The 24563-nt window shown below is 41.2% G+C and overlaps 1 protein-coding gene across 3 annotated transcripts in view; it reads left to right on the top strand.

The window, feature by feature from the left end:
- GRHL1 (grainyhead like transcription factor 1) overlaps positions 1-24563 on the top strand; it is a 99800-nt gene that overhangs the window by 36851 nt on the left and 38386 nt on the right. For all 3 annotated transcript variants that reach the window (XM_068937201.1, XM_068937202.1, XM_068937203.1), the window contains 4 exons: positions 1988-2078; positions 2541-2611; positions 5059-5284; positions 21547-21733. In XM_068937201.1, coding sequence (XP_068793302.1) covers positions 1988-2078; positions 2541-2611; positions 5059-5284; positions 21547-21733 — 575 coding nt within the window. The remainder of the gene's footprint in view (positions 1-1987; positions 2079-2540; positions 2612-5058; positions 5285-21546; positions 21734-24563) is intronic.

Raw genomic sequence — 24563 nt, 5'->3', positions numbered from 1 at the left:
ACTCATTTCCATCTAGATGCACAAACATATTTTGGATCTTATTTTTCTTTTCCGTTTCCCTTGAATAGTTGAAATTCGTAAGAGTGACAGGGAGCAGAAGTTGCACAACTCCTTACAAGCTGAGGCTCCAAGCCATTAATGTCTTAATGGGGTTTCTCCCCTATTGACAAGTCTCGTTGCCTTTGGGAGTTAACAGCTCATTCTTTACCCACTTTTTAACCTTGAAATCTTCTGGTGCAGAATGCTGCATGCTGTATGCTGTATTGTGTTGTCCCTATTCTTAAAATGTTGCAATGATGGCGAGCAGCTGTGCAGAAGAGCTGATGTGAGAATTTCTGTTAGAGTACTGATTAGTGCCAAAGCTCAGAACTGCCTCTGGCATTTTGGCAAAGTTAGTGTACTGAAATGAATAATGATTAGTTCTGAGTTTTAAAGATCCATATTATATTACGTTAATTTTCAGTTTAACAGTTCTTTTTTCTAGTGTTCTTTTTCTTTCTTAAGGGGAGAAAAGGGGAATTTAGGTTCTACATTTTTTTCAAGACAGACTGAAAGTTACACAGTAGATATTTGTCGTTACCTAGTACTTTTATGTGTATATGTTCTTGAGTTGCATGCATATATACATACATACATACATCTCAGTCACATATTTATCTGAACATAAACAGTATTCTGTATCACAGAGCTGTACGTTTTCCAATTGATTCAACTATATCAAAATAAGTCTAGCAGCACCGGACAGATAAAAGGTTAATACAGCGTAGTAAGGTGCTTCTGACAGTGAGTTTGCTTCTGATAGATGTTGAAGGAAAGAGTAAAAATTAAGACAAATACAAAATTTTCCTTCCCCTTGCATGCCCTGCCAGCAGACTGTGACTTGAGGAGTTCATAGCAGAACTGAATCCACACGTTGGAACCTTAAGAACCAGTGATGGATTTCTCTTCCTTGCATTTGTCTACCACTTTTTGAATCCATCTATATGAGCATTCAAAACATCTTGTGGCAGAATAACTTGAATAAAGCAAAAATATAGATAGCACAAAACATATATAAGCTTACTTATAAGAACAGTATAGTCAACTTCAAAACAGTTTAAATAGCTAGCTGGCAAAAGTAAGCATGATGCAAGCATCACATGCAGTGCAGCTGGGGTGATGGGGAAACGCAACGCCTAATTAATTCACAATGCAGATAATTCACCCACAGTTAATAAGAGTTGACTGTACTTTAAAAGTTATACTCCACGCTGTGATTCTGCTTAGGATTCTTTTACTGCTGTACCGTGTTGATTCGCTCCTGTCCTGTGCTCTCTGGAGCATCGATGGTAAACATACTGCTAGAACGCCATTTGCCTTCGTGTCTTGCATGTATTAGTAAATACTTGTTCGCACATCAGTGAATCAAGTTCCTCTACTCAAAAATGTGGAAGGTTGATGTGAAGTGAATGCAATTGTCAGGTTCATCCTTCCTGCTCTGTAACATTTCACAGGCAGTAGGAAAGACTGTGGAGTTAATCAAACTGCTTGAAATTGTAATCTGAATTTCTTAGAACTTAACTGTTCATGTTTAAGCTTGATCTATAAAGTTTCACTAATATGTTGAAGTCAGCTTTCAAAAAGATGAAGGTCGGTTCACATAGTAGAGCTCTAGTTCATTTGGTAGAGACAAGGAGGTAGTTTTCAGCCTTAACCTCTAGAAAGGAGGGAAGGTTTGAATTGTGCTAAATCTATGAAAACTATTCAAAGCTAAGGAGCTCCTCCACACTTCTTAAGAAATCCTGCTCTTTTTCTGCATTTCTACTTTTCATTTCTTTGACAGATGAATTGCTAGCTCAGGTATGTTTTCTGTGGATATAAACAATTCAGATTTTTTTTACAAACTGAAGACACAAGGTCTGACTGCATGTAGATCACCTTTTGAATATTACGTAGTTCTTTCATTTCTTCTTAAACCTAAAATGTGGATGTTGAATGTTTTCTTCAGATGGTCCATATTTCGAGTTCAAAAAGTGGTACAAGGTTATAAAAAGTTCCTTGGATGTGGAGCAGAAGAAACTGGATGAAGAAAAAGCCAAGTAAGAGGTTTAAAAAAACCTTTGTTTTTCTTTTTTTTTTGGATAGACAGTCTTATGTGAAGATTCCCCACAGCAGTTGAAAAGGGTAGGAATTTGCCCCGTATTTCAATACAGTAAGCTTGGGTGAACGAAACAGTTAAATCCCTATCTTAGTCTTCTATTTACACTCATAATGTTTATCCAGCATAATAATTAAATGCTCACTGTCTGTGACAAGTGGCTTATACAATCAAACAATTAACTGATTACAGTAAATCTATGATTATATGCCTCAGTTTGTCTACTCTGAAAAAAGACTTACTGCATACATAGTGTGTGGACGGGGTGTTAATGGCACTAACCATTAGAGTATTCCAATTTTGTTTTAAATAGCTTTAGCACTATTTGCAAGAAATTACTATTATTTTATAGGCTTGTTTCAACTGTCTTTTTCCTTACATTTTTTATTTCTCTTACTGATAGGTATCTGTGGAGATGTGAAAAGCCACTGTTTTACTCAGCCAAAAAGAAGTCTAAAGTTCTTAAGAGAAGGCGTGAGTAAACTTTACCTCTTTCAATCAACACAAAAATCTGCTCCAGCTTTTCCCATCACAGAAGATCTGCAAGCCCTAACTGTGATAATATTTGCATCCTAAAATACTTTTCCTTCTCTCTTTTATCTCTGGGCTCAATTAATGTACTATTTTACAACCCATGGTTCAGTCAGACGTTTTCCTCAAGCTCAGCTCAAACTGCCTTTGCCGATGTCCCTAAATGACCTACTTAACCTAATCTCAGAATGAAAATTCTGTCCTCATCTCGTCTCGTTTGTCAGCTGCCTTTAGATAACTGCTTTTCATGAATTGTTATTGCTCTCCCATGGCTTTTGTATGCCTTTTCCCCTTTACTTCCTCTTATCACTCCCCCAGTATGTCCTTTGGTAGATCCTGTATATCCCTCTTCTCTCCTACTCGTTCTTGCAGTCTCCTATAGAAAGCAGGGGGTTTTGTCTGAATGTGACTTTACTTAAATGGCTAGCTATATGCGGTCAGTATGGTCAGAATAAAGGTCCATCTATCCTATTTCAGTAGTCCTGGAAGTACCTATAAGAAATTACTGGCTTTTCCTTGTTTCCTTTTTTTTTTTTTTTTTTTTTTAATGTATCAGTTTAAAAAAATTACCTGTGGAAATACAGGAAACCAGAATTTTATTCAGCCAAATAAACAGAATGAAGAACTTCAAGTTTTATCTACCAAATAAAAGATACTGAGAGAGAGAGATGGTAAGAAATGTGGCAAGTGATATTTTTTCCCTTGATACACTCTGCCAGCTTCTGGCAGTGGTCCAGAGACTTCTAAACAAGCTATAACATCATATTTGGTATGAATATCGCTTGTTGGACTTCTCTTGCAAGAATGCAATCTTTTTTGAACCTATTTATACTCTTCTCAACATTGTGTAAGGGTGATCCTGCAGTTAAGTCATGTTCTGTAGAAAAATATATATTTTTTTATTTCAGACTGATCATGCACTTCGATTCCCTTTAGTCTTGTGTTTATAGGAAAAAGTGAATAATCATTCATTGGTCATGAGTTCTGTTCCACTCTAGAGACCCCTTCTGATTCTGCTTCTCTTAAAACTAGGAAGAGCCTAGATCACTGAACTTTGTCACTAGCCATTGCAAGCAAGAATACTACGTACCGCTATTACAACTGGTCAAGTTTCATTTTGAAACAAATTTAAAATAGTAGAGACCAAAAATACCTATGCAAAGAGTGCTCCAGAATTGTACTCCTTCTGATATTTAAACAATGTTTGAACATTTTCTAATTTGGGGTGATTGTTTTTTCTGGGCAGTTAGCATGTTTCTCGTCCTGGAACTTTCCTTTAAATTAAATAGCTTTTTACCCTTCCTGGTGTTTACCGTACACTTATGTGTCTGATGTACGTTTTCAGAAACCTTCCTCAGCCTTTGTTTTTAATGGTGGATTTTAGTGTCCTCTTGAAAGATAAGCTTCCCGTTCCTTAGATCACTTTAGGATTTCTTCAGTGTGTTTTTTCAATTTATGAATGGGATTATTCCGATCCCAGCTTTCTTGATGTTGCTCATAAAAAATAAGTTGAAGCTACAACGTTTTTAGCCTGCTTTTTATCCTAAGGAAAAAAGGCATATGTGATTGTAATGGGTGTGTTGGTCTATCGTCGTCATACCTTCTCTCCATCTGCTTCAATAACTAATGAAAGTTTGGTCATAATCTGTCCCATTTGGCAGGGGTAGACGTCTCAAAGATAATATTGTTCTTCTTGAGTTCTGAAAATGGAAGACAGGGAGAAGAAAGAGATCCTATAAAATATCCCCACTAAAAGGAAAACTGTGGTGTGTTTTTTGTTTTTGTTTTTTAACCCGTATTAGACAACAGAAAGAATACTTCTGAGTATGCTACACCAGCCATGGGGAAAAGTGGTATCTTCTTTTTTTTTTTTTTTTTTTTTTTTAAAACCCAGTTGGAATTTGCACGGTGACAAATTTAATCTTGTATGCACATGTGTAGAAAAAAAGACATCCTTAATTCTACCTCACAGGAAACTACTCACTACTCAGTAAATCTTGTCCACTCTGACTGATAGCATATGACCAATTAAATATAGTGAAAGGCATCCTGGCACATGTGTGCTAGCAGAATAAAAAATATCAGCAGTATTGAATGGATTTTACTGGCTTTACTGGGCGTGTTTTGGGAGTACCCCAGTGCTAATATTGTTAGGTATGAAAGACATGGTATTTTGATTAGTCTTTCAAAATCTTTCTCTAAAGCAAATGACAGACTTGAATATAAAATAGAAAGGAGGAGAGAATATATAGACCTTTAGGCTTTCTCGGTATATCATGCAGATGGGGAAAAGAAAAAAGCACCAATATCCTTATTTTTTTTTCCCTTTTAAATCACCTCTAAATGGTATTCTATACTTTTGTCTTGCTTTTTTGTTTCTATTTGTACAGAAATCGTTGTGAACTTACAAAATCAGTTTGGCAAGCTGTCTGGTTCAGTGCAACCTGCTGAAAAGCCAAATCCTTCAAGTTTTCAGTTAAACTGGTCTGAAGAAAACACAAATGGGAGTTGTTTTCATGGGCATAGCCTGAAGGGAATTTTGCAAGAAAAATGTGGCTTGCTTACAGCCATGAACCCTGACTATTGGCTGTGTACAGTTAAACTATGTACTGAGAAGTAAGTACTCAAACTGTTATAAATATATTTATTTTTTCTTGAAAGTTCTGAAAATAAAGTACCATTATTTTTATAAATGGCAAATAAGGGGTGAGTGCACAGTTACGTATTCACGTATAGTTAAAATCATTTGTAGAAAGGGGTGTGTGCGCAGTGGTTAGTCTTGGACTGGGTGTAGACAAATTGTAATATGAAGAATGATCAAAGTGAGCTTTTGAGAAGAGAGGAGATGAGACAAAATCAACAACTGAAGTCACATGGTAAGAGTAGCAGCTAGGCAGAAATATTCACTTCCTTCTTCACAGTATGTTAGACAAAGCTATTGCACCACAATTCTCCAGAGAAAGGGAAAACTATTTCACCCCCTTCCCCCCACCGCCACCTCTCAACCTCTCCAAAAAAAGCATAAGAATTCATTTTGTAAATCAGTATGCTGCTTTAATTAATGTTAAAATTAGTGATTGGAGTTCAATTAGTTGCACTTTGTGCTTCCAAAATATATTTCAAAATAAAAGGATTGGGAGTGAAAAGGAAACTATCACTATTTCGTCTAAACATCTCAGCTATCAACAGTTGTATCTTTTCGTTTTATCTTTTGCAAGCAGACTGGAATAGTAAAAGAAGAAATCTGGGGAAAGGAAATGTTTTATGCTATGAAAAGCATTTAATGTCTGTCTTATTAGAGAACTGTTCTCAAATCTTGACTTCACAAGCAAAGTAGAATTTGATCTTTTAATTTTTCAGCTAAGTATATCTCAAAACAGTCATGCTATTTTTTCATATAATTATTTTCTTTAAATAATTAAGGGATTTAAAAAGCAAGGAGAAAACGATAGCCTCGCTAACCCGGCTTGTAGAAATTCGTATAGATAGTTCACTGTCTGCCTGGTTTGTGTCAGACTTATCACTCCTCCTTTAATACCTTTTGCTCCTGTGTCAAATTCTGCAAAATCCAGTGAGTAGTCTACTTGGTGGGTCCTGGCAGAGAACCGTGGCCAACACGGTCTAGCGATAGAAAGCAAAAGCCCTAGTGAGGGAGCGCACGAGTTCAGTAACGTTTTCCCCAAGGAGCAGGGAATATCTAAAACCGAGTCTCACAAAACTCCCTTGGTGATGTAGGTAAGGCTACTGAATTGTATGCCCGCTTTTGGTTCTGCCATTGTTTGTATCATGAAATCCTAATCCAGCAGGTGAATGTACTGGTGAACTTCACTGGAAAAGATGGTCTTTGCGGAGGGATTGAATTCTCCTGAATTTCTGGTGTGTGCAATTCGAGTGTGTTTTGAGGAAGGAGGTCAGGCTATGTTACTGAAATCTTATTTCACATTAGTATGTTAAATAACATCTTAAATCTTTATCTGATATATGCTTCTACATTTCACGCTTAAGAGAGCAATAGCCGCTACAGAAACTTAGTAATGCATTTCTGATTTTTAAAATATTGTATATTCCCTTTGAGAATAACTGGGTTTTACATGTGTGCAGGTTTTTTGCTGTCTTTTACTGGATTTATTTGCTTATCTTTATTTTCCTTTTCATATTACCTTTCACATATCCACCGTGACAGAAATGGGTTGGAATAATGTAAACACAGTGTTATATTACAAGAGCTTTGGTTGTATGGATTCATTCTTTTGTATGAACAAGAAGCTTTTCTGAGGGGAGGAGGGGTAATAATCCTTCTACCGCAAATTTGCGTAAATCTTACATACACAGTGAATGAGTAGATATTTCAGTTTGTTTGTGTGAATAACCTTTTCATGCAAAGTCTGGTTTTAAACCTACATTTTCATATATAATATATTAAAATGTTAATGGCAAACTCACAGCCCTCATGAAAACAAGATTTGAATTTAAATTCTTACCAGTTAAATTTCCCATTATATCATTTGCAATGCAAGTAGTTAATTATACATCTGACACTTACTTAACTTTGGAAAATAAAATATACTCCCTCAGATATGAGGTTTTATCCTACATAAGAGTGTGTCTGTATAATAGAACTAAAAGCAAACTTACAAATTCTTTCTCTAAAAATCAGAGTGGTCTAACTGGGACTACTGAAATACTTTCATACTGTGGCTAATGTATGATTTCGTTGTGGGCAGAGCTGAGGTTCATAAAATCGTTGATCATTTGTCTTTATGTTTTCAATTATTGTAAAGCTTTAAATTTTGAACTGAATTCTAAATTCACTGGGTATATAACTGCATTTTGAAATAATACAGGATGATGTATTATAATATATGAGAAATTTTGAGAAAAATGGATGATCTTTTCCCTTAGTACATCAAAACTGTGAAGTGATTTTAAATTTAATTAGCTCTTTTTAGATTGTCTTACAGTAAACAGCTGGAAAAATAGCACAAAATGGGAAAAGATGTACATGTATGTATGTGTGTGTGTTTAGGTACTCTTGTGAAAAGGGCAGCTCCAATTAATCAAATAGATGCTTTACAGTATCGCTGTAATGCATTTGCCACAGAATATAAAGCATCGTCTCTTCCCACCCCTCCCCAGTGAAAGCTGAAATTCGACACCTAAATTATCCTAAGAGCTATAATTGCTGAATCGCAAGTTTAAGGCTAGGACATGACACCGTGGTATGTTTGTTTGTTTGTTTGTTTGTTTGTTTTTTCAGTTGGCCAGAAAATGCAGATTTGGTTCAACCAAAATCTTTTAGAAAAGAAGCTTGAATTTAGCACATGCTTTGGGGTGAAGGAAAAACATGGGTTGGGCTGTGGAGTCAGCTGGATCTTTCTGACACTGCTGAAAGGAACAACTTAATTTAGTTTTCGTAAGAGGCCTTTGGCAGCTTTCTCAGAACGTGAGGAAAGATCTGTAGGGCAGAGGATGGACCTCGGACGTGAGAGACCATGTTTCAAATTCCCTCTCTGCCTAACTCAGGGGAAGGATTTAAACGAAGACTTTGCTCCCTGAAGTGTGGCTTGCATGACGCTCTGGAATGGGTCTCTCTGTTGCTCCAGTTTGAGGTAAAACGTAAATGTTTGTTGGGCCAGAGGGAGTGAGCAAATGACTCTGTAGTCTAGTAATTAGCACACTTGCCCGTAAATTGGGACAGACAGGTTCCAGTCCTTGTTCTGGTGAACGTTTAAAACTGTTGCTCTGAATCAGACAGAGAGGAAGTCTAAACTGCAGTTCTGCCCGTCCGAAGGCAATGCCCCGGTAGGCTAGATGATGTTTGGGGCTTATACAGTGAATGGCACCTAAGTCCCCATATGAATGTAAAAGGTTCTTTTTTTCAATTGAAATAGCTGTATCTTCTGTTATTGTAAACTCAGCACGTTTAATAAAATCAAATGTCGGGCTAAGCCACGTTGAGGTTTCTTTCCAATTTAAAACACTGAACCAAGAAGTAATACTGCACTTGAACAGTGCCCTGTTACTGGTCGTTTGCAGAGCTGTCTGCACAGTCTGTCCTCCGAGTCATCTCTTGTTCCAGTTTGATGCTTGTTACCAGTAAGAACAGTATGCTATTTTCATTATATACTTCATCAGTAAGATTACCTCCTCGTTCTTCATAAAATGTTTGTCATGATAGCTAATAGCAGAAGGTTACTATAGCACTCCTCTTTCTATCAGCCTGACCAATGTTTGCCTTATTGTTTCCTGTGTTACTTCATTGGCCTGAACTAAGCTTTTCCCTTTTGTTTTTAGTTTTATATTTAGCATACAAAGGCAATGGACAAGAAATGGACTGGTTACAATCACATGGCATAGTGGTAGGAAGAAGAGAGCGAAGCCTAGGGAGAGTACGTGCAAAGGAGAATAGAGAAGAGGAAGGAGCCTGGGGTGTCTGCATTGGACAGGCTTAGTAATTTTAAAAACAGGTTAAGATAGCTATTTTTACACTTTGCTATATTTGTTAAAAGCCACCAGAAAAAATACCCTTTGAATTTGGTTCTGAAGGCTGAAGAACATACCCTCCGTCTGGTTCAGTATGATCCTGACTCACAGTGCAAGAAGCTGTACACGTTTTTCTCCTATACCATATCTGTATCTAATCTCTGAACGTTTTTTGGCCTAGTCTTTTAAGGTTTTATGGGAGTGAATCCTTTTACAGAGCTGGCATTATAGGCCAGAATTGTGACTGATGGTATAGATAAAATGTTGGCGTTTTCGTCTAATTACAGTTCAGTATATACAAGCTAACTAAATGCTAACTAAATACGCTTCTGATTTAGGGCTTTATCTTTCATTTCAGGTTGTGTGGTCATCTGGCTCATTACAGAGAATTGGACTTTCCTCAGAGTTACCATTTTGTACTAAGGTTGTTCTCCTTTCTTCTGAGGATACAGCCCTCTTATATCCATGAAGAGGTGTGTGTGATAGAACACAAACTTTTTAATAAAAAGCTCTATAAAAAGCCAAAATACAACCCAGGCCGAAGGAAATAGAAAGGCCTAAAAATAATAGTATTCAGGTTGTGTACCTTAGGAGTTATTTCCATCCCAGACCATGATATCACATCTAAACTTATTCTGATCCTTTTGCCTGCGAAGAAATCTTATGATAACATAGCAGTGCTGAGATTTACTACTGCACTTTGGTTGTGGTGTCATTTATCTATAATCTAAAGTCACCAGTTTCCAAATGGGAGAGTTACTAAGGAAACTGTTTACCAAAATTTATTTCCTCCTTTTGTATGAGAGCCAACAGGAGGCTAGGAAGTTAGCGTTTCTGGCATAATTGTACATACTTTGAGTGTGCTGGACAGCATGTTAGCATCTAATTATATTGTAAGATTTTGCAATTAAAATGCTGTTTTGTTACCTACTGTTGTATGACAGCAAATACATTTCTAGAAAGTAATATTTACTTTTCTGTGAAATAGCGTGCTACCAAATAAAAGCAACAGATGGTTGATGTTTTCAGTGTGGTGATTTGTTAAGTCATTGTTTATCTAAACAGTCTGTTCTGGAGAAACTCTGGCACTGTTTTCTACATTTCTGTGCTTTCTGAGCAGGTTCCGTTCCAGGCTTCGTGGTTCTTCTGCAGGTACTCTCGACGCCTAGAACTCCCCTTCCTGCTGCTTGTGCATCAGTCACTGCCGGGTTCTCCTGTCATTTTTCTTTTGCAAGGCGACTGTCTTTTGAATTGCACTTAATTTCTTCTGATAACTTTATAATTTTGCATCTTCAGCAGCCTGAGCCTCAGCCATTATACCAGTTTCTCATGCTCAGCATTATTTATACACTATGGTTTTTTTAAAAACTGTCTCAGACAATGTGTAAATGAAGTTGGGTGCTACCGCTACATTAAAGACACCCTAGCATATGTTCAACATATGTTGAACAGAGGTGTTGAGTAGATATCCAGATGAATAATACTACTTTCAGTGGAGTGAAATAAAATCCAGCAACTCCATCCCACACACTAAGCATACAGAAGTTGCTAAATCTGTTTGATCAACAACAAAACAGCTCTTTGTAAACATTATTACAGACAAGAAGAATGCTGTGTGCAGACTTTAAAAAGAATAAAATCTTACTTCTTGAGCAAGGAGCTTGGACTTCAGTGAAGTGGCAGGCTCTGGGTATGAGGGAAGGGTTTTAAATCTGTTCAACCTGTGAAGCTGCTGTTCAAAAACTGGTAACGGGTGAATGATAGGAGAGGAGGTGGGCTGCCCTACCTGTCTGGAGCACAGTGAAAAAACAGTGTTTCAAGCATGGGTAGAGCAGACAGATAGGTGTGGAAGCCAGGGAGGGTAGGCTGTTAAAGATGAGTTGTAACAGCTGGAAATGCTGGCAAACCAGGAGGCTTCGCTGTCTCAGAAGTAGGAGCAGAAAGTAATTGAAAGTGGTATCCTTGTTTATGGTCACAGAAAAGATACGGTTTGGGTGGAAGTTTTCACTTTTACAGACATTCAGAGTAGTTCTTAAGATCACAGTAGAACAGGGATTTAGTGCAGCGGTCCCATAAAGTGCTGTAACATGCCTGTGATGCAGATAAGGAAGCACAGTTTTAGCAGCGCAGAACAGTGTGGTTGGTGAGGGGAAGGGGGAAGAGCAGATGGAGTTGTTACTTGTTGTATGTGTTAGATCTGTTTCATAAGTGGTGTAGTTTAGTATGTCTAAATCTACTGCCACTTTGTGCTAGATACCTCAGACACTTCTGAAAAGGCGTATTGAACTGGTAATTACACCTAATGGAATCAGAATACACCGATTTGAATCAGCTCTTGAGTTTTTTGTTTTTCTTTGTATGTTAAAATTACCTATTAAATTTAATATGATAGATCTCACTTGAGTGATGGACTACAGTTGGTAGGTCTTTGGAAAAAATATTCATTGTTCTTGTTTTAGGTGAATACTTGTATCAGTAGTTAAAATTCTACAAAAATGAAATATACATTGTCATTCTTTTTAAGCCTTGCTCAAACTACTAAAAGCATCTGATTCTTTTTACTATGTCTGTGAAAGTTTTGAGTTGCCTATCAAAAAGACACCTTATTATACAGAAAGCATTAATTTAATTCAGAAGTCTTTATTTGAAAGACTTTTGCACTTCGTTATAGGTTCACCTTTCTTTTAAACCTTCTGTAGTAGGAAAATCTGAGTTTCGTAAATTAAAAATGCTGTGCTCCTTGTTACGTTGTTACAAATGTAACAAAGCTCCCTGAGATGTTAGAATAAATTAAAATTGTACTTTAATAAACTGGAATAAAGCTTGCAATTAGTCATCAAGAGCCATGTGCCTCCTGGACACATAGGTTAAGAGTCGGATTTAAAAGTAAAGGGTGTGCCTCTAAAATACTTAATGTTAGTTCCATCTAGTTTAATCAATCAACACTTATGTTGGAGTAATGACGTTTAAGAAACTGATGAACCACAAGAGTGCCTTATCTTCAGTGAAGTGTAGCTGAGCTCTCTTGGGACAACTACTTTGAGTCCAGTTAATGTAACTGTGAGGTGGAGTCACACTGGTTAAACAGACAGCTACTGGTGGATAGCCGAAGGGTAGGATGTCTACCTCAACCCAGCACTTCCAACTACCTTTTCTGTCCTTTAAGTTGTAGCTCCAATCTATAACTGTTTGCTGAAAATGTCCAAGGAAAGCTCAACTTTTTGTACAGTGCAGTACATAAAAGCTCTGTGGTTTTTAGATTAAAATTTCAGAACATTATATATTGAAAAATTTAGAACAGTAAAATGATTTTGTTAACTTACACATAGCAGATGCCTTACGTAGCAGTTGTTGAGACCGTGATATGCCTTCTAAAGTGAATTTAATCTTTTCCTGTACTTCATGTATTGTATTTTAGTATGCAAATTTTTCTATCTCTAAGAGTACCAATGTAACCTTGTTTTATGAATTTTCCTAAATACTGCAACCTTTCTCTCTCCTGATTTAATGGAGAAATAGGAGAGGTCTTCTAATTCTCATTTGGAAGTTACAGCTTTCAACAGAATTGGAATTTTACCTTACTAGTTTTTCACTACCTCAGTGTGTTTGCCTTCTCAATATCGACTTAAAATCAGTCGTTAGTTATACAGAACAACTTAAAATACCCTTTTTAAAGTTTATACCGTTTTCCAGACGTGAACGGGAGATGTTTGACTTTCTCCTTGACCTCTTATGCAGACTGAGGGCCTTGAACCTGGTTGAACAACATTGCAGAGAAGCAGGGAAGCCCTGTGCCTCTACGCAGTACTAGTCCAGTTTACTGGCCGTAGCGTATTGTGTGGTCTTCACCGTAATTGCATCCCAACCCTCTATTTCTAGCATGTCCCCTGAAACAATGGCGTTTGGAAGATTTGAGGAAGCTTTGTGTAATGTTGTAGGCTATGTGAGAAGAGTAACTCGCTCTCATAACTTTCTAGAAAGCTCACAAGAATCCTCTCTTCTGAATGACTAACACTGATGACTTTGCCTTTATGGACAGAAACAATTTTGCTGATGCTCCTGAGAGGTTCTTCCAGGGGTGTCTATGAGAAGCTGTCAGAGGATGCTTTAGCAAGGCTGAGAGCAAAAGGGCAGGGACTGCAGGCCTTTGGGGGAAGTTACGGTCTGAAAATATGAAGTCTCTGAATAGTTGTCTGCTCTCTGAGCCATCCATCTACTCCCCACATCTGCGTAAGGCAGAGGCATTGAAGAGTCAGGACAGTTTTGTTTAACGAATCTCGTATTTCAGTCCAAAATGAAATGTGCTTCCCAGGAAATAAGGGTCATGTATTTCCTGGCTGAGCAGGTTAGTATGTGGACTGGCCAAAGCAGCGTCTTCCAGTGCTTTTATCCTAGCGCTAAATGCAAAATGCTTACTTTCCAGTCTCTCCTCTGTGTTTATTAGTGTCTTGTCCCCTCAGATGTGAAACTCCTTTGCTGCTGGCCAGATTAGATGAGGGAGAGCATAAAGGGGATGCCAAAGTGTAGAAACAGGTATGCATGAAAGCGCTTTCCTCACTGCTGCTTGTGCTAGGAAACTGCTGAAAGAGTGAACAAAGGACTGAGTAAGGATTGGCAGAACGCGAAACGATGAATGCTTGTGTCCTCACATGAGGTTAGAGCTGCCCTTCTGCAACTGCTAACGGCAGCATTTTGAAGGAGCCAGAGCACTCCTCGCCTCTCCCTCAGCCTCAGCATCTAAAATCTACTTCCATCAGTAAATCCAATAGTTTTAAAAGAAAACACACACTATGAAATTCTTCCTTTCTGCAGCTTCTTCCTATAATCTCATATGGCTGCTCTGGATGGTAGCAATGTCTGTGCCTGTTCCAAGGCTCCCTGTTGTCCTAGCAGTGGCTTTGCTCATTAGCTGCAGACCCTGCCATTCCCTACCAAGACGTTCACCAAGTGTGTTTAGCACCTGTGCTGTGATCTAACGAGCGTGATCTGGGTCCCAGGATGCTTCTGTGCTGCATGGAGGATACCAGCAACGTTGGTTTGAGTGAACGTGTCGTGCCTCTGACAGGATTGCCTGAGCGGTGTGGAGCAAGTGGCTGCTGCAAGAGAGAGGGAGTGAAGAGGCCACCTTATTACATGTACGAGGAAGAGGAGGGTCGAAGGGCCACAGCAATAAGGTCGGGATATTAGATGTCAGAGCTAGTGAGTTCCTGGTGAACGATTCAGCTCCTGAAAAAGTAGGCAGACTTCATGTCTGGGGTCAGGGTGATTGTTGTAGCACAGCTCTGATGGTGGTCCTGCAAGGTGGACCTGCAAGGCTCCTGGTGATGGCCTCTCTCCCAGTTGCTTGGTAACATGGTCCAACTCTGGGATGCTGTAAAGTGAATTCATCTTGCCCAGGATCTCATCTCTCTCGAGATTGCTTGTTACTCGATCATCAGTAAGTTGCGCTATTCCAATAAAAGACTGTGACAAAACATTTCATTTACGGGAGGGCAGTTAGTCACTGGGATCCATGGTGTTTAGGACTTTTAACTGGGCAGCTGAGTGATTTTTATGCTGTAGAGCAAAGTGGATTATGCACAAAACCTTAAGCACTGAACAGCATGCGACAAACGAATTACACATGCTGATCTTTGCTACGCTTCCAACAGAACGGTGAAAACCACTGCACTGTCAGCCTGCGTGGTGGGACAAACGTACAAGAAAAGCACATCCAAGGGAAGTGCTTTATTGAGCAGAGATGAAAAGTACTCAGGGAGACTAGTTAGCATGCCAAAGATTTTATTGTAGATAAATTCTAGACTTCAAATTGACTTTTTTAAAATGTAGACTACTGCAAAATTGATTCATTGATATTGTAATTATTTCAAATGTCCTAAGTCAGGCTGATGAATCTCCCCTCAAATAACCCCTCAAAAGTCCTTAATATCTTCACAATTTCTACCTTAAGAACAGGGATAAATACAGAATTAAAAGGGGAAATCAGATCCTTAAGGAATGCCTGCAAGATCAGCTACAGGGATAATGCTGACATGATAAGCAAACTGCTTCTCTTTCATTATCCTGTTCCATATTTCACACATTGTGCTTCATTTTTTAATCCCTTTTCTCCCAGCTTTTTCCATCTTCCCTTTCCTTTAAAGCATTTCCAGCTTCCTTTTCCATTGTTGCTTGTCTTTCTGTTTGTTTCCACCATCGCTGCTTTTACCTCACTTCCTAGCCTGGGTTTTCTTTTTTTCTTTTTTCTTTTTTTTTTCCTTCCCCAGCCCTTCAGCCCTTTGATGCATTCAGGCTAATTCAGGGCAGGGGCACTGATCAACTTTGGGCTTACTTTTCCACCCCATAGTCACTGACTACAGACCTACTGCAGAAAAGAAAAACTTGTCTAGTGTGCTGTGTACTGAACTGTAGAAGATTCAGTACTCCTGAAAGCCAGCCCTGCTACTTGGCCATGAAGTTCTAGGGGTCCAGCTTAAATAGAAAGTACCTTGCCCTGTCTCCCTGCTGCCAAGTATCAAAAACACAGTCATAGATTTGATGCTTGTTTGTTTGACTGGTGTGAATGGCTAGCGATGATAATCATCATCTATGAGATTTAAAAACCTTATTTGTTAGGTAAATCGTAACAACAGATAATTCTTGTCCAGAATAACTCACAGTGTCCGTAGACAATGATGTCAAAGAACAGAAAAGAAAAAGGTGTAGCACATCAATAGGGTGCTCAGCTAGATGGTGGCAAATGGCATGTGAGTTCTCTAGGGCTCCTTGCTTGTGTAGAGTGGGATTCACTTGAAAGGGAATGAATACATAAAGAAGGGGAAGAAAGAACTGAAAACAGGACAAAGCCGGAGGAAAAGGTAAAGGTAAAGGGTTGGGCATGAGGGGTGCAGTAGAGCAGTGAGATTGAGGGGTAAAGGGCTGAGAGAGGGAAGAAGTTGAAGCGACACCAGTCAGCACAGGGCAGGGTAAGTCCTGCCAGAGTGCTCCCACATCAGGTTGGGATGGCTTTATGCCCAAGCCAAAGCTTTCTTAAATTCCTTTGTGCTTCTTGCCTGATTTTATTCAGTGATGATGCAATCCAGTTAGTGACATCACGGAAATACACCTACAAGTGGTGTTACAGAGTCTAGATTGTGACCAGCAGATTAGTCAGTGGTGTCACAATCCGGTGTTTGTATCTTTGTCTCCTGAATGTGGAAGTGATTGCCATGTCGATAACTTGAGTTTTCATCAGTGAATCAGGCTGTTAAGAAAAGCAGAAGAAACAGTTTTGATTTACCTGGGGGAAAAAAAAAAGTTGTTAATTCTAGCTAAGCGGAGGTACAAAACTTGGCATAAAATTAAGATTTCAGCAATTTAGGTGCAATGTAAACACCTTGAACACAGACAGCATCAGCCTCACTTGGAGCTACAGGGCAGTATTGTATTTTATTGTTAATGAAAAGCAGTGCTGGTGTGTGCACATCCCGGCGTTCTAAGAACAGAAGTGATGAGCGTTAAGAATAAGTAACTTTGGAGAAAGTTAGCAATCCTTTCCAGCATTTCTCATTTTGAGTTGGTTTTGCAATTTATATTGGAAACCAATCGATGTATACTCTTTAGGAAAAAATTAATTTTCTGACATCTCCTTGGATGAAAATACTTTTTTCATAAATACAAGCAGAGAATTTTTCTTCAGTGTAATCTAGAACTAGATTTTAAAATGTGTTAAGCACAGATTACCTTTTATTGCATGTCTTAACAACTTAAATCAGTTCCTTTCACTTTCTAGAGCAAGATCCCGGTGAAGATTATGATATTTATCTTTTGCCATCCTAACGGCAATGTTTGCAGAACCAAACAAAGCATTTTGTTTCTAGAATGCTAGTGGTGATCCAGTCAGAGGATGTTAAGCAACTTCCAGGATTAGACCCTTAGCGAAAGCTTGTTCCCTTCAGTTTCATGTTTCCTTTGGTTGGCTGCTTGATTTGCCTTCTGTAGTTTTGCATTGGGGTATGTCTTATACAAACAGGGAAGGAATTTTGACCTAGAAGAGAGACAGACCTCTTATTAGCATACATACTTTCAAATTGTAGTAGCTCTCTGAAGCATCTTCAGCATATGATAGACAGCATTGTTGCTGGATGAGCTCGCTTTAACTTGTTACTTCGACAAGCAACCTCCCACCCTTGTTTCTCAAGGAGCGACTCAGGATATTTTTGATTTAAATCCAAATCAGTGCTGCGGCACCACGCGTCGGCCCCTACCCGAAGCGCGCAGGTGGAACGAGCGGGTGCGAAGGGCTTTCTCCGCAGGGAAGCGGCCCGGAGCCGGGGGCGGGCGCGCTGCCGGGCAGGGGGCGGCCGAGGCCCCGGCGGCGGGGCGCTTCCCGCCGCGCCGTTCTACTCGTGCCCGGCCTGCTCCTTCCCCGGGCCGCCGCACTCGGGCCGCCGCACTCGGGCCGCGGGGCCGCCCCGCCCCGCCCCGCGGCCGCCCAATGGGGCGCGGCGGCCCCGCCCCGCGGGCCGCGGCGGCCAATGGGCGGCGGCGCGCGGCGCCCGTCCACCTGCGGCTGCGGGAGCCACCTGAGCGGGCGAGAAAAGCCGACAAAACCCGTCTCGGTGTGGCGGGCTGCGCGCTGCTCTCTCCGCTCGCCCCCGTCGCCCCGCGCGCCTCTCGCCGTCCCGACCGGCCGGGCCAGTTCCGCTGCTCTCGCCAGACATGACACAAGACTACGACAAGTGAGTGAGGCGGGGGGCGAGCCCGGGCCGGGCCGGGCCGGTCCGACCGGTGGCGCTGCCCCTCCGTCCGCCGCGGGGCGGGGGGCGGCCGGCGCTCGCCGCCGTTAGCGGGCTGCCGCGGGGGGCGCCGCGAGGGGCCGCCTGCGGCGGGAGCGCTGCGCGGGTGGCTCCGCGCCCTCCCCCCGAGGGAGGGGGGCAGCGAGAGGCCCCGGCGGGGCGGCGCGAAATGGCGGGAGGGGCGGGCGGCGGGGCGACCCCCCGGGGCCGGCGGGCAGCCCGCCCCCGGCCCGGCCTTTATCTCCGGCGGGTGCTGAGGCGGCGAGCGACGAGGCAGGGCCGGCTTTGAAACCCGACACCGGCAGCGAGGCGTGGGGCCGCGCCGCGCCGGCCCGGCCGCCGCCCGCCCCCCGCCGCGCCTTAAATGCGAGCGGCGGCGACGAGCGGGCCGCGCTGTCGGGAGGAGCGCGCAGCGCCGCGCAGGGGGCCGGGTCCGGGGACGGCGCTGCCGGCGGGACGGGCAGCGCTTGATGCGCGGGGCCGGGCGCGGCCGGCGGTGAGGAGCCGCTCGGATGGATTTCTATGAGGCGCACCCGGCCGGCAAGGTGGACTTCGCCGGGTAAGGCGGCCGAAGGGGGGTTTTTTCGTGTGGTTTTTTTTTTTTTTTTTTTTTTTTTTGCTGCAGGGGGATGAGTGCCGCTGCGTGCTCTGCAGACTGGCCTCTTCTTGTTAACGGCGTGGGGGTCTTTGCGCAGTTTCTTCCCGCGTTCACCTGCGCGCGGCGGTGACGGGCGCCGTAAGTGAGCGGAGCGTGTGGCCCGTTCCGGCCGGGTTGCGGAAGCCTTTATAAAATTGCTGCGGTTTGAACGGTCAGTGGACTAAATGTAGGAAAACGAGGAAGAGCTACTTTTTTTTTTGTTTGTTTCTCCCAAATTTCTGCACTTTTAATTTAGAATGTGCTACCTCTTAGGAGTAGCGAAAATCTCGCTAAATCCATCTTGCGGTTAGGATTTAGCACGTGTATTTTTACTTCCAGTGAGACTTCACGCATGAGGCCGTCACAGCTTAGGTAGATGTATTTTATTTTACTTTTCTCGCCTTTACAAATCAGGGAAGGAAACCTTTGGTGCGACAGCATTAAATGCGTGCAAAGACCGGATTGAATATATGCAAAGAGCAGATACAAAGTCATCTGCTGTTGATGGTCTGCTAACGCATCGAGCCAGATCGCTGCCTTGGTAAGGGAGAGAAAGGGTGGTTTTTTAGATCAGTGAAGTAAGTAGGGATAGTTTCTATCGTTGGAACGAGGAGCACTGCAGGCTGTGGAATCCTTGCAAACAAAGAGAATATTTCTAAAATATTTTTTGCTTCCAACGTGATCAAGCAGAAGGTAAAATTCTAAAAGAGCTAAATTCACAATAGGAAATATATTTCCAGCCTTTGCTGGTAGCGTCCACTGCTTTACAAGCAGATCCACGTGCCAGCAGTCTTCTTGAAACCTTAAACTTATCACAAGTTGATTTGTCATAAAAAATATGTTTGCCTTCTCTTACTAATGTGTTCTCGTTTTCCTAAAAGAACCTGCAGTTCTGTTAAGGAATTGAGTTACTGCCAAACCGTACACTTTTCTTGATAGTCCAAGAGATAATTCTTTCTACGCTACTTTTAGAGGAGGTAGGTTGCCTTTAGGGCAATGTAGGTTTTATTTGGATGTTGCAATGGGAAAGAAATCGCACAAAAACTTGTAGTTTTTGCATTTGCTGGATTTTGGGTTAGTGGCTGTTTCAGTTCTGAATCTTTTTTGGTTCTACCTTGACTCTTTTTCCATGTAAACGTTGCATTGCTGGAGGGAAGCAGCTTAGTGGTCTGAACTTGGGAAGTCCAAGTAAGGCTGACTTAGCCCTTCCACTTTGCAAAAACGGTTAAAGAGTGTTACATGAAGGTTACTTTGGCCGCCTTTTTCTTAAAAGTGACTTTAACCTGAGGACTTACCTATTTGCTACGGATATTTAAGGATTCTCATCACATTGCATGAGAAGAGCAACTAGCAACTTCTACAATCTCCCTAAAGAAAATTCAACTTTATTTTTTACTGTGCAATCTTTAATAGGAAGGGGATGTCCTGGATACCAGAGACTACACATTTTAGTATCTGTGTGTCAATATATATGTAAATATGTAGAAAGACCTGAAAAAAGGTTTGGCTAAACCTTATCTTCTTTGTTTGCTTGCTTGCTTTTTATTCCAACTGTATAGTACTGATTTATAAGAGCACTTTGTGGCTGTAAAAGTCCTGGAAACTCCCACTCACTTTAAGTATCTTTAACTCAGGCAAGTTGTCCCATTGAAGCTCAATGAGACTACTTGTGTAACTGATAAAGGATGGAACACACAATTTGCAAAGTGCTTTGCAATCTTTTTGGTAGAAGGCGGTGATAAATGCAGGATACTGTTAAGCTGATTATAGTGATTAGAGTATTTCACAACTTTATATTTCACAACTTTTTGTATTTGTAGTATATTTCATCTCTGAATGCGTCTAGGTAAATAGCAGATAGAAAGGATGGTTATCTTCTGGGGTAGAGGTGTTACGGTGCTGGTAGTGATCTTTTTTTTTTTTTTAGTAGTTATTATCAATTTATTTAAAAAATACCGAGTTTTGAATTATTTAAGAAAATCAGCGCTCCCCCCATCTGTAGTCAACTAATGCTTTGCTCCCACTAGAAAAAAAAAACTGTTTGAACGTTGTTTAAGAGCCAGATTTAAATGATAATAGCTTAAATGACTTTAGAGATGGAGCATAAATTCTGTATTTCCATAGAACTGAAATACATTGGCTTGTCTGAGCTGGTAGAACAGCATTTCCTATGGACACCCCTCTTTCACCTCTGGGCCAAGGGCCCAGGTCTTAGAGCTTTCTCTTTCACAGCAAGCACAACATGTTCAGAGTATGTCCCAGATTTTTCTTCAGGGTAGTACAATATGAAGGGAAAAAACAAATCATTTTTTTCTGTTTTTTCCCAGTCATATGCTGACATTGTTTCAAACTGGTGTTGCAGGTGATTTCTGCGATAACCAGAGGGTAAATGGTTTGGCTTCCATTGCCAGAAAAATTTACCATCATATTGACCTGTAGTCTTTCCATGTGTAGCACGCACCTAATCAGCTGCTTCTAGGTACTACTTTCAGATATACTCTGGCAATTAAGACTCCTTCTTAAGGCTCTGTAAGAAAGATGCTTCGTTAATTCACGCTTTCTAGCTCTGTATGAAGAGGCAGCAGTGTTGGCTCTAGAGTGTAGACAGTCGTGGTAAATAACTGGGAGCAAGTTATGGCTCGGTAGTATTACTTAGGACGTAGAGGTGTTTGGGTGGTAAGCTAGTAAGTGCATATAACTTTTGTTAGCAGGTCAGTTGTGCTCTTGAACAGCTTTGTGATTTCTATATAGACTGATGTAACCCTACTGACTTTGGTCAAATTAATCTTGATTTATGCTGAGTGTGAGTGAGATCAGAATTAGCTTTCTGAGCTTTGGGTGTTTGACTAATCCGTGCAATGCACTGAATCAGAATATGAACCCAGTTAAACTGGGGCAGCTAATTTTGAAGTGCTGCAGACTTTGATAATGTTTTTCCATATATTTTAACAACTCTTTTTTTTTTTTTTCCCCCCCCCCAGTAAAAGGCCTGTGTTGGTTCTTCAGAATGACACTCTCTACTCCCAGAGACGTCCTTATACTAGTGAAGATGAGGCCTGGAAATCCTTTCTTGAAAATCCCCTTACAGCAGCTACCAAAGCTATGATGAGCATCAATGGTGATGAAGACAGTGCAGCTGCCCTTGGACTGCTGTATGATTACTACAAGGTACATTTTCTCGCGTGTGCTTTGAGAGCCAGCAGAGCTCTTGTTTCACCTGTGAATAAAGCATCATTTGTTAGAGGATTTTATAGAAACCGTGAATAGATCATAACAACTCTGAACTGTATGGTTTTAACATTAAAAAAAATGCTGATCTTCTGAAAAAATGTCTTTTTTAGCTCAGTATAATAGGATCATCTGGATCTTACTGTAATAGGCCAAAGGCTTCAGGTGTGGCTTACCTGTTGACTCTAAGTTAATAGTCGTAAAGAATGAGACTTGGAAGCATGTCCATGCCTGAATTTAAATATATAAGGAGAAAGAAAGTTCTTCTCTTTTGCTCATGTGATCCCTGCTGTGGTGGCACTGCGAGCTTTTACTGGAACTCTAATATGCTACTTCAGTGTAAGCTGAGATACTACAGATTTTTTGGTTGTGAGGAGGAAAAAGTCAGCCTGAAAGAGCTGTTGTCTATATCGCTCTGACTTCTAGTGAGCATGAGCTACAAGAACCTGTTAGCCTCTTGACAGCTGCAATTGTCTTCCCTAGCGTTCAAGGTATTATCAAAGATGTTTGGCTTTCTAGAATCGCACAGGTGTATTGAATAAAGTCAAACGGATAGCTTTCTGGTTGTGTGGGATACCTATCACTGAATTTTCAATTCCTAAGTATTAGAAGCCTGAGCTGGGGTAGTTGTCTTCATTCCCGATCCAGGTCAATGGAGACCGATACTCATTTCCAGGTAGGGAGGCATCCTACTTACGTGAGACACTTATATTAGAGTGGTCTGGCTCGCCTGATGGAGGTGCCAGTTTCTTCTACCCTGAGTGTGCAGGGAGGCCAGAGGGCTGACTTGGCTGAGATACCTGACTTGTTGGTCAGTGTCTTCTAACAGTACCATTACCAGCCTTAGTATATCCTCCAAAGTCTAGGAGGGATTGCCTTCTATCTTCAAAGTCCTTGCCTGCCTCTTTAAGAGGTGAACATGGCCTTATGTATCAAAATGTTCTTATAATGCTTAATATGGAGATTAGTACTCTACGCATACGATAAAATGCCACAGGCTCATTGAAGTGAATGTTATTTAGTTAGTTTTGTGAGAAAATTGGCTTTCTACTTTAGTCTATGCCCGCACTCGCTGTGCTCTTGAAAAAACACTTTCACCAGAACGATTTTAATTCACAAAATCGATTCCGATTTCTAAAATTGCAGATTACGAAGAGAATGCTGATGCTGATCCTTCGTGCTTAGCAAAGCACAGGGGATTAGCTGTACGTTACTGCCTTATTAAGGGTTTCCTCTTGGTTTGCCTATTGGTAGTTGTATAGAGAAATCAGTGGGGAAAAAAAGGTATTCAGCACAGCTGTGTGAAGAAAAATGGTTAGAGGTTGAAAGCTTTACTGAAGGCTATTGGGAAGTAATGTTAGCGGGACAACGAGTAGGCATTTTGAACATGCTTTCTGCACTCCTCCTGCCAAATGATGAGTTGACCTTTAAATATCTTTTATAAAACAAACACCACCACCAAAAATTGAGTTTTCTTCCATTTGACTGATGGTTCAACTATCTTAATTAAGGCTTTACAGGAAATGAATTTTTAATCAAGATCTAGAGTTTTATAAGTGTTGGACTTTCAGCCGAGTGCAGTTTGGAGGAGTCTTTTTTTCCTGTGAATAGTTAGCATCAACCCTTTAGAGGCTCTCAGAATTTTTATTAGTCACTGAAAAAATCCAGTGATTCTTCTGATGCTATTAGAGTCATGATATAATGTAAAAGGTGCAGGATTTAATTTTCATCGTGAGCTACTTAGAGAAGTGCACTTTCTGTGCAGTTGCATCATCAGCCTTAGTGTTACTGTTATCAGGAAAGGGGTGATTCCAGTACCCTTTGCATTCCGTCTGAGCTGGCAAACACAAGCAGTATCCAAATGTGCTTGTGGAGCCATCATCAGCAGTGGAAAGTGTTGGAAGTTAATTCCTTGTTATATGGAAAAATGTTTCTTCTAATCATTCGGGTGGCATGTTGAGGGTAGCGAAAGCCCTGGGTGCCATGCATGCGTTTGCAGAGCCCTATGTGTACTTGCTGTGCAGTTGTGGGGATGTGAACACCATGGGCTCATGTTGCTGGTAGTGGGGCCTTTTCGGAGTTGCTGGAATGCTGACAGTGTGCTCAGGGGAACCTGGCTGCCGTGGTTCGAGGAGTTTACCCTCTTGTGCAGGGCTTGGCCGTGCAGCACAGTCAGGAAAACGTGTCTGTGTGTGTGGTGTGTGCGCACATGCATGTATGCATGTCTCAGCTGCACCATGTCTGAGGCAAAGCTCAAACCTGCTTCCATCATCAGTTTAAGTGAAGCAGCCGGACCATGTAGTGGGACACCCATGGTGAGCATGTGTGTTCTGTTTTGGGAGAGCCAGAGACAAACAGGCACGAGTGTGGGGCGAGGAGCATTGTAAACCACTGTGGCCGTTTGCTAAGCAAACGCGTTTCAGAGCCTCTGCTTTCTGCCCTGAAATACCCATGGAGTCCCTGCTGGCTGGGCCTGGGAAATCCAGTCCCGCTACTAAACAGGAAAGAGCGGTCAGCGGGGGGAACAGGGTAGCTTAGGTAACAGATATTACGGTGTGTAGTGTTTGCGGGATGAATCCTGTCCATGGCACACAATACCAGAAGCAACACTGAGCTGTTTTGTGCCTTAAATCCAAAGCACCTGTCTAGTGAGAGGTGATTGCCCTGTGCTTTTAAAAGGATTAGTATAGTTTGATGGGCCAGTGTACTGTAAATGGTCATGTATGATAATTAGCTGTAGCATCCTGATACACTTCTCATTGTCTTAGTT

The sequence above is a fragment of the Struthio camelus genome, chromosome 3 (assembly GCF_040807025.1).
Source record: "Struthio camelus isolate bStrCam1 chromosome 3, bStrCam1.hap1, whole genome shotgun sequence".
NCBI lineage: Eukaryota > Metazoa > Chordata > Aves > Struthioniformes > Struthionidae > Struthio > Struthio camelus.
The sequence above is the reverse complement of the archived record's forward strand: the minus strand, read 5'-3'. Positions and strand labels throughout refer to the sequence as shown.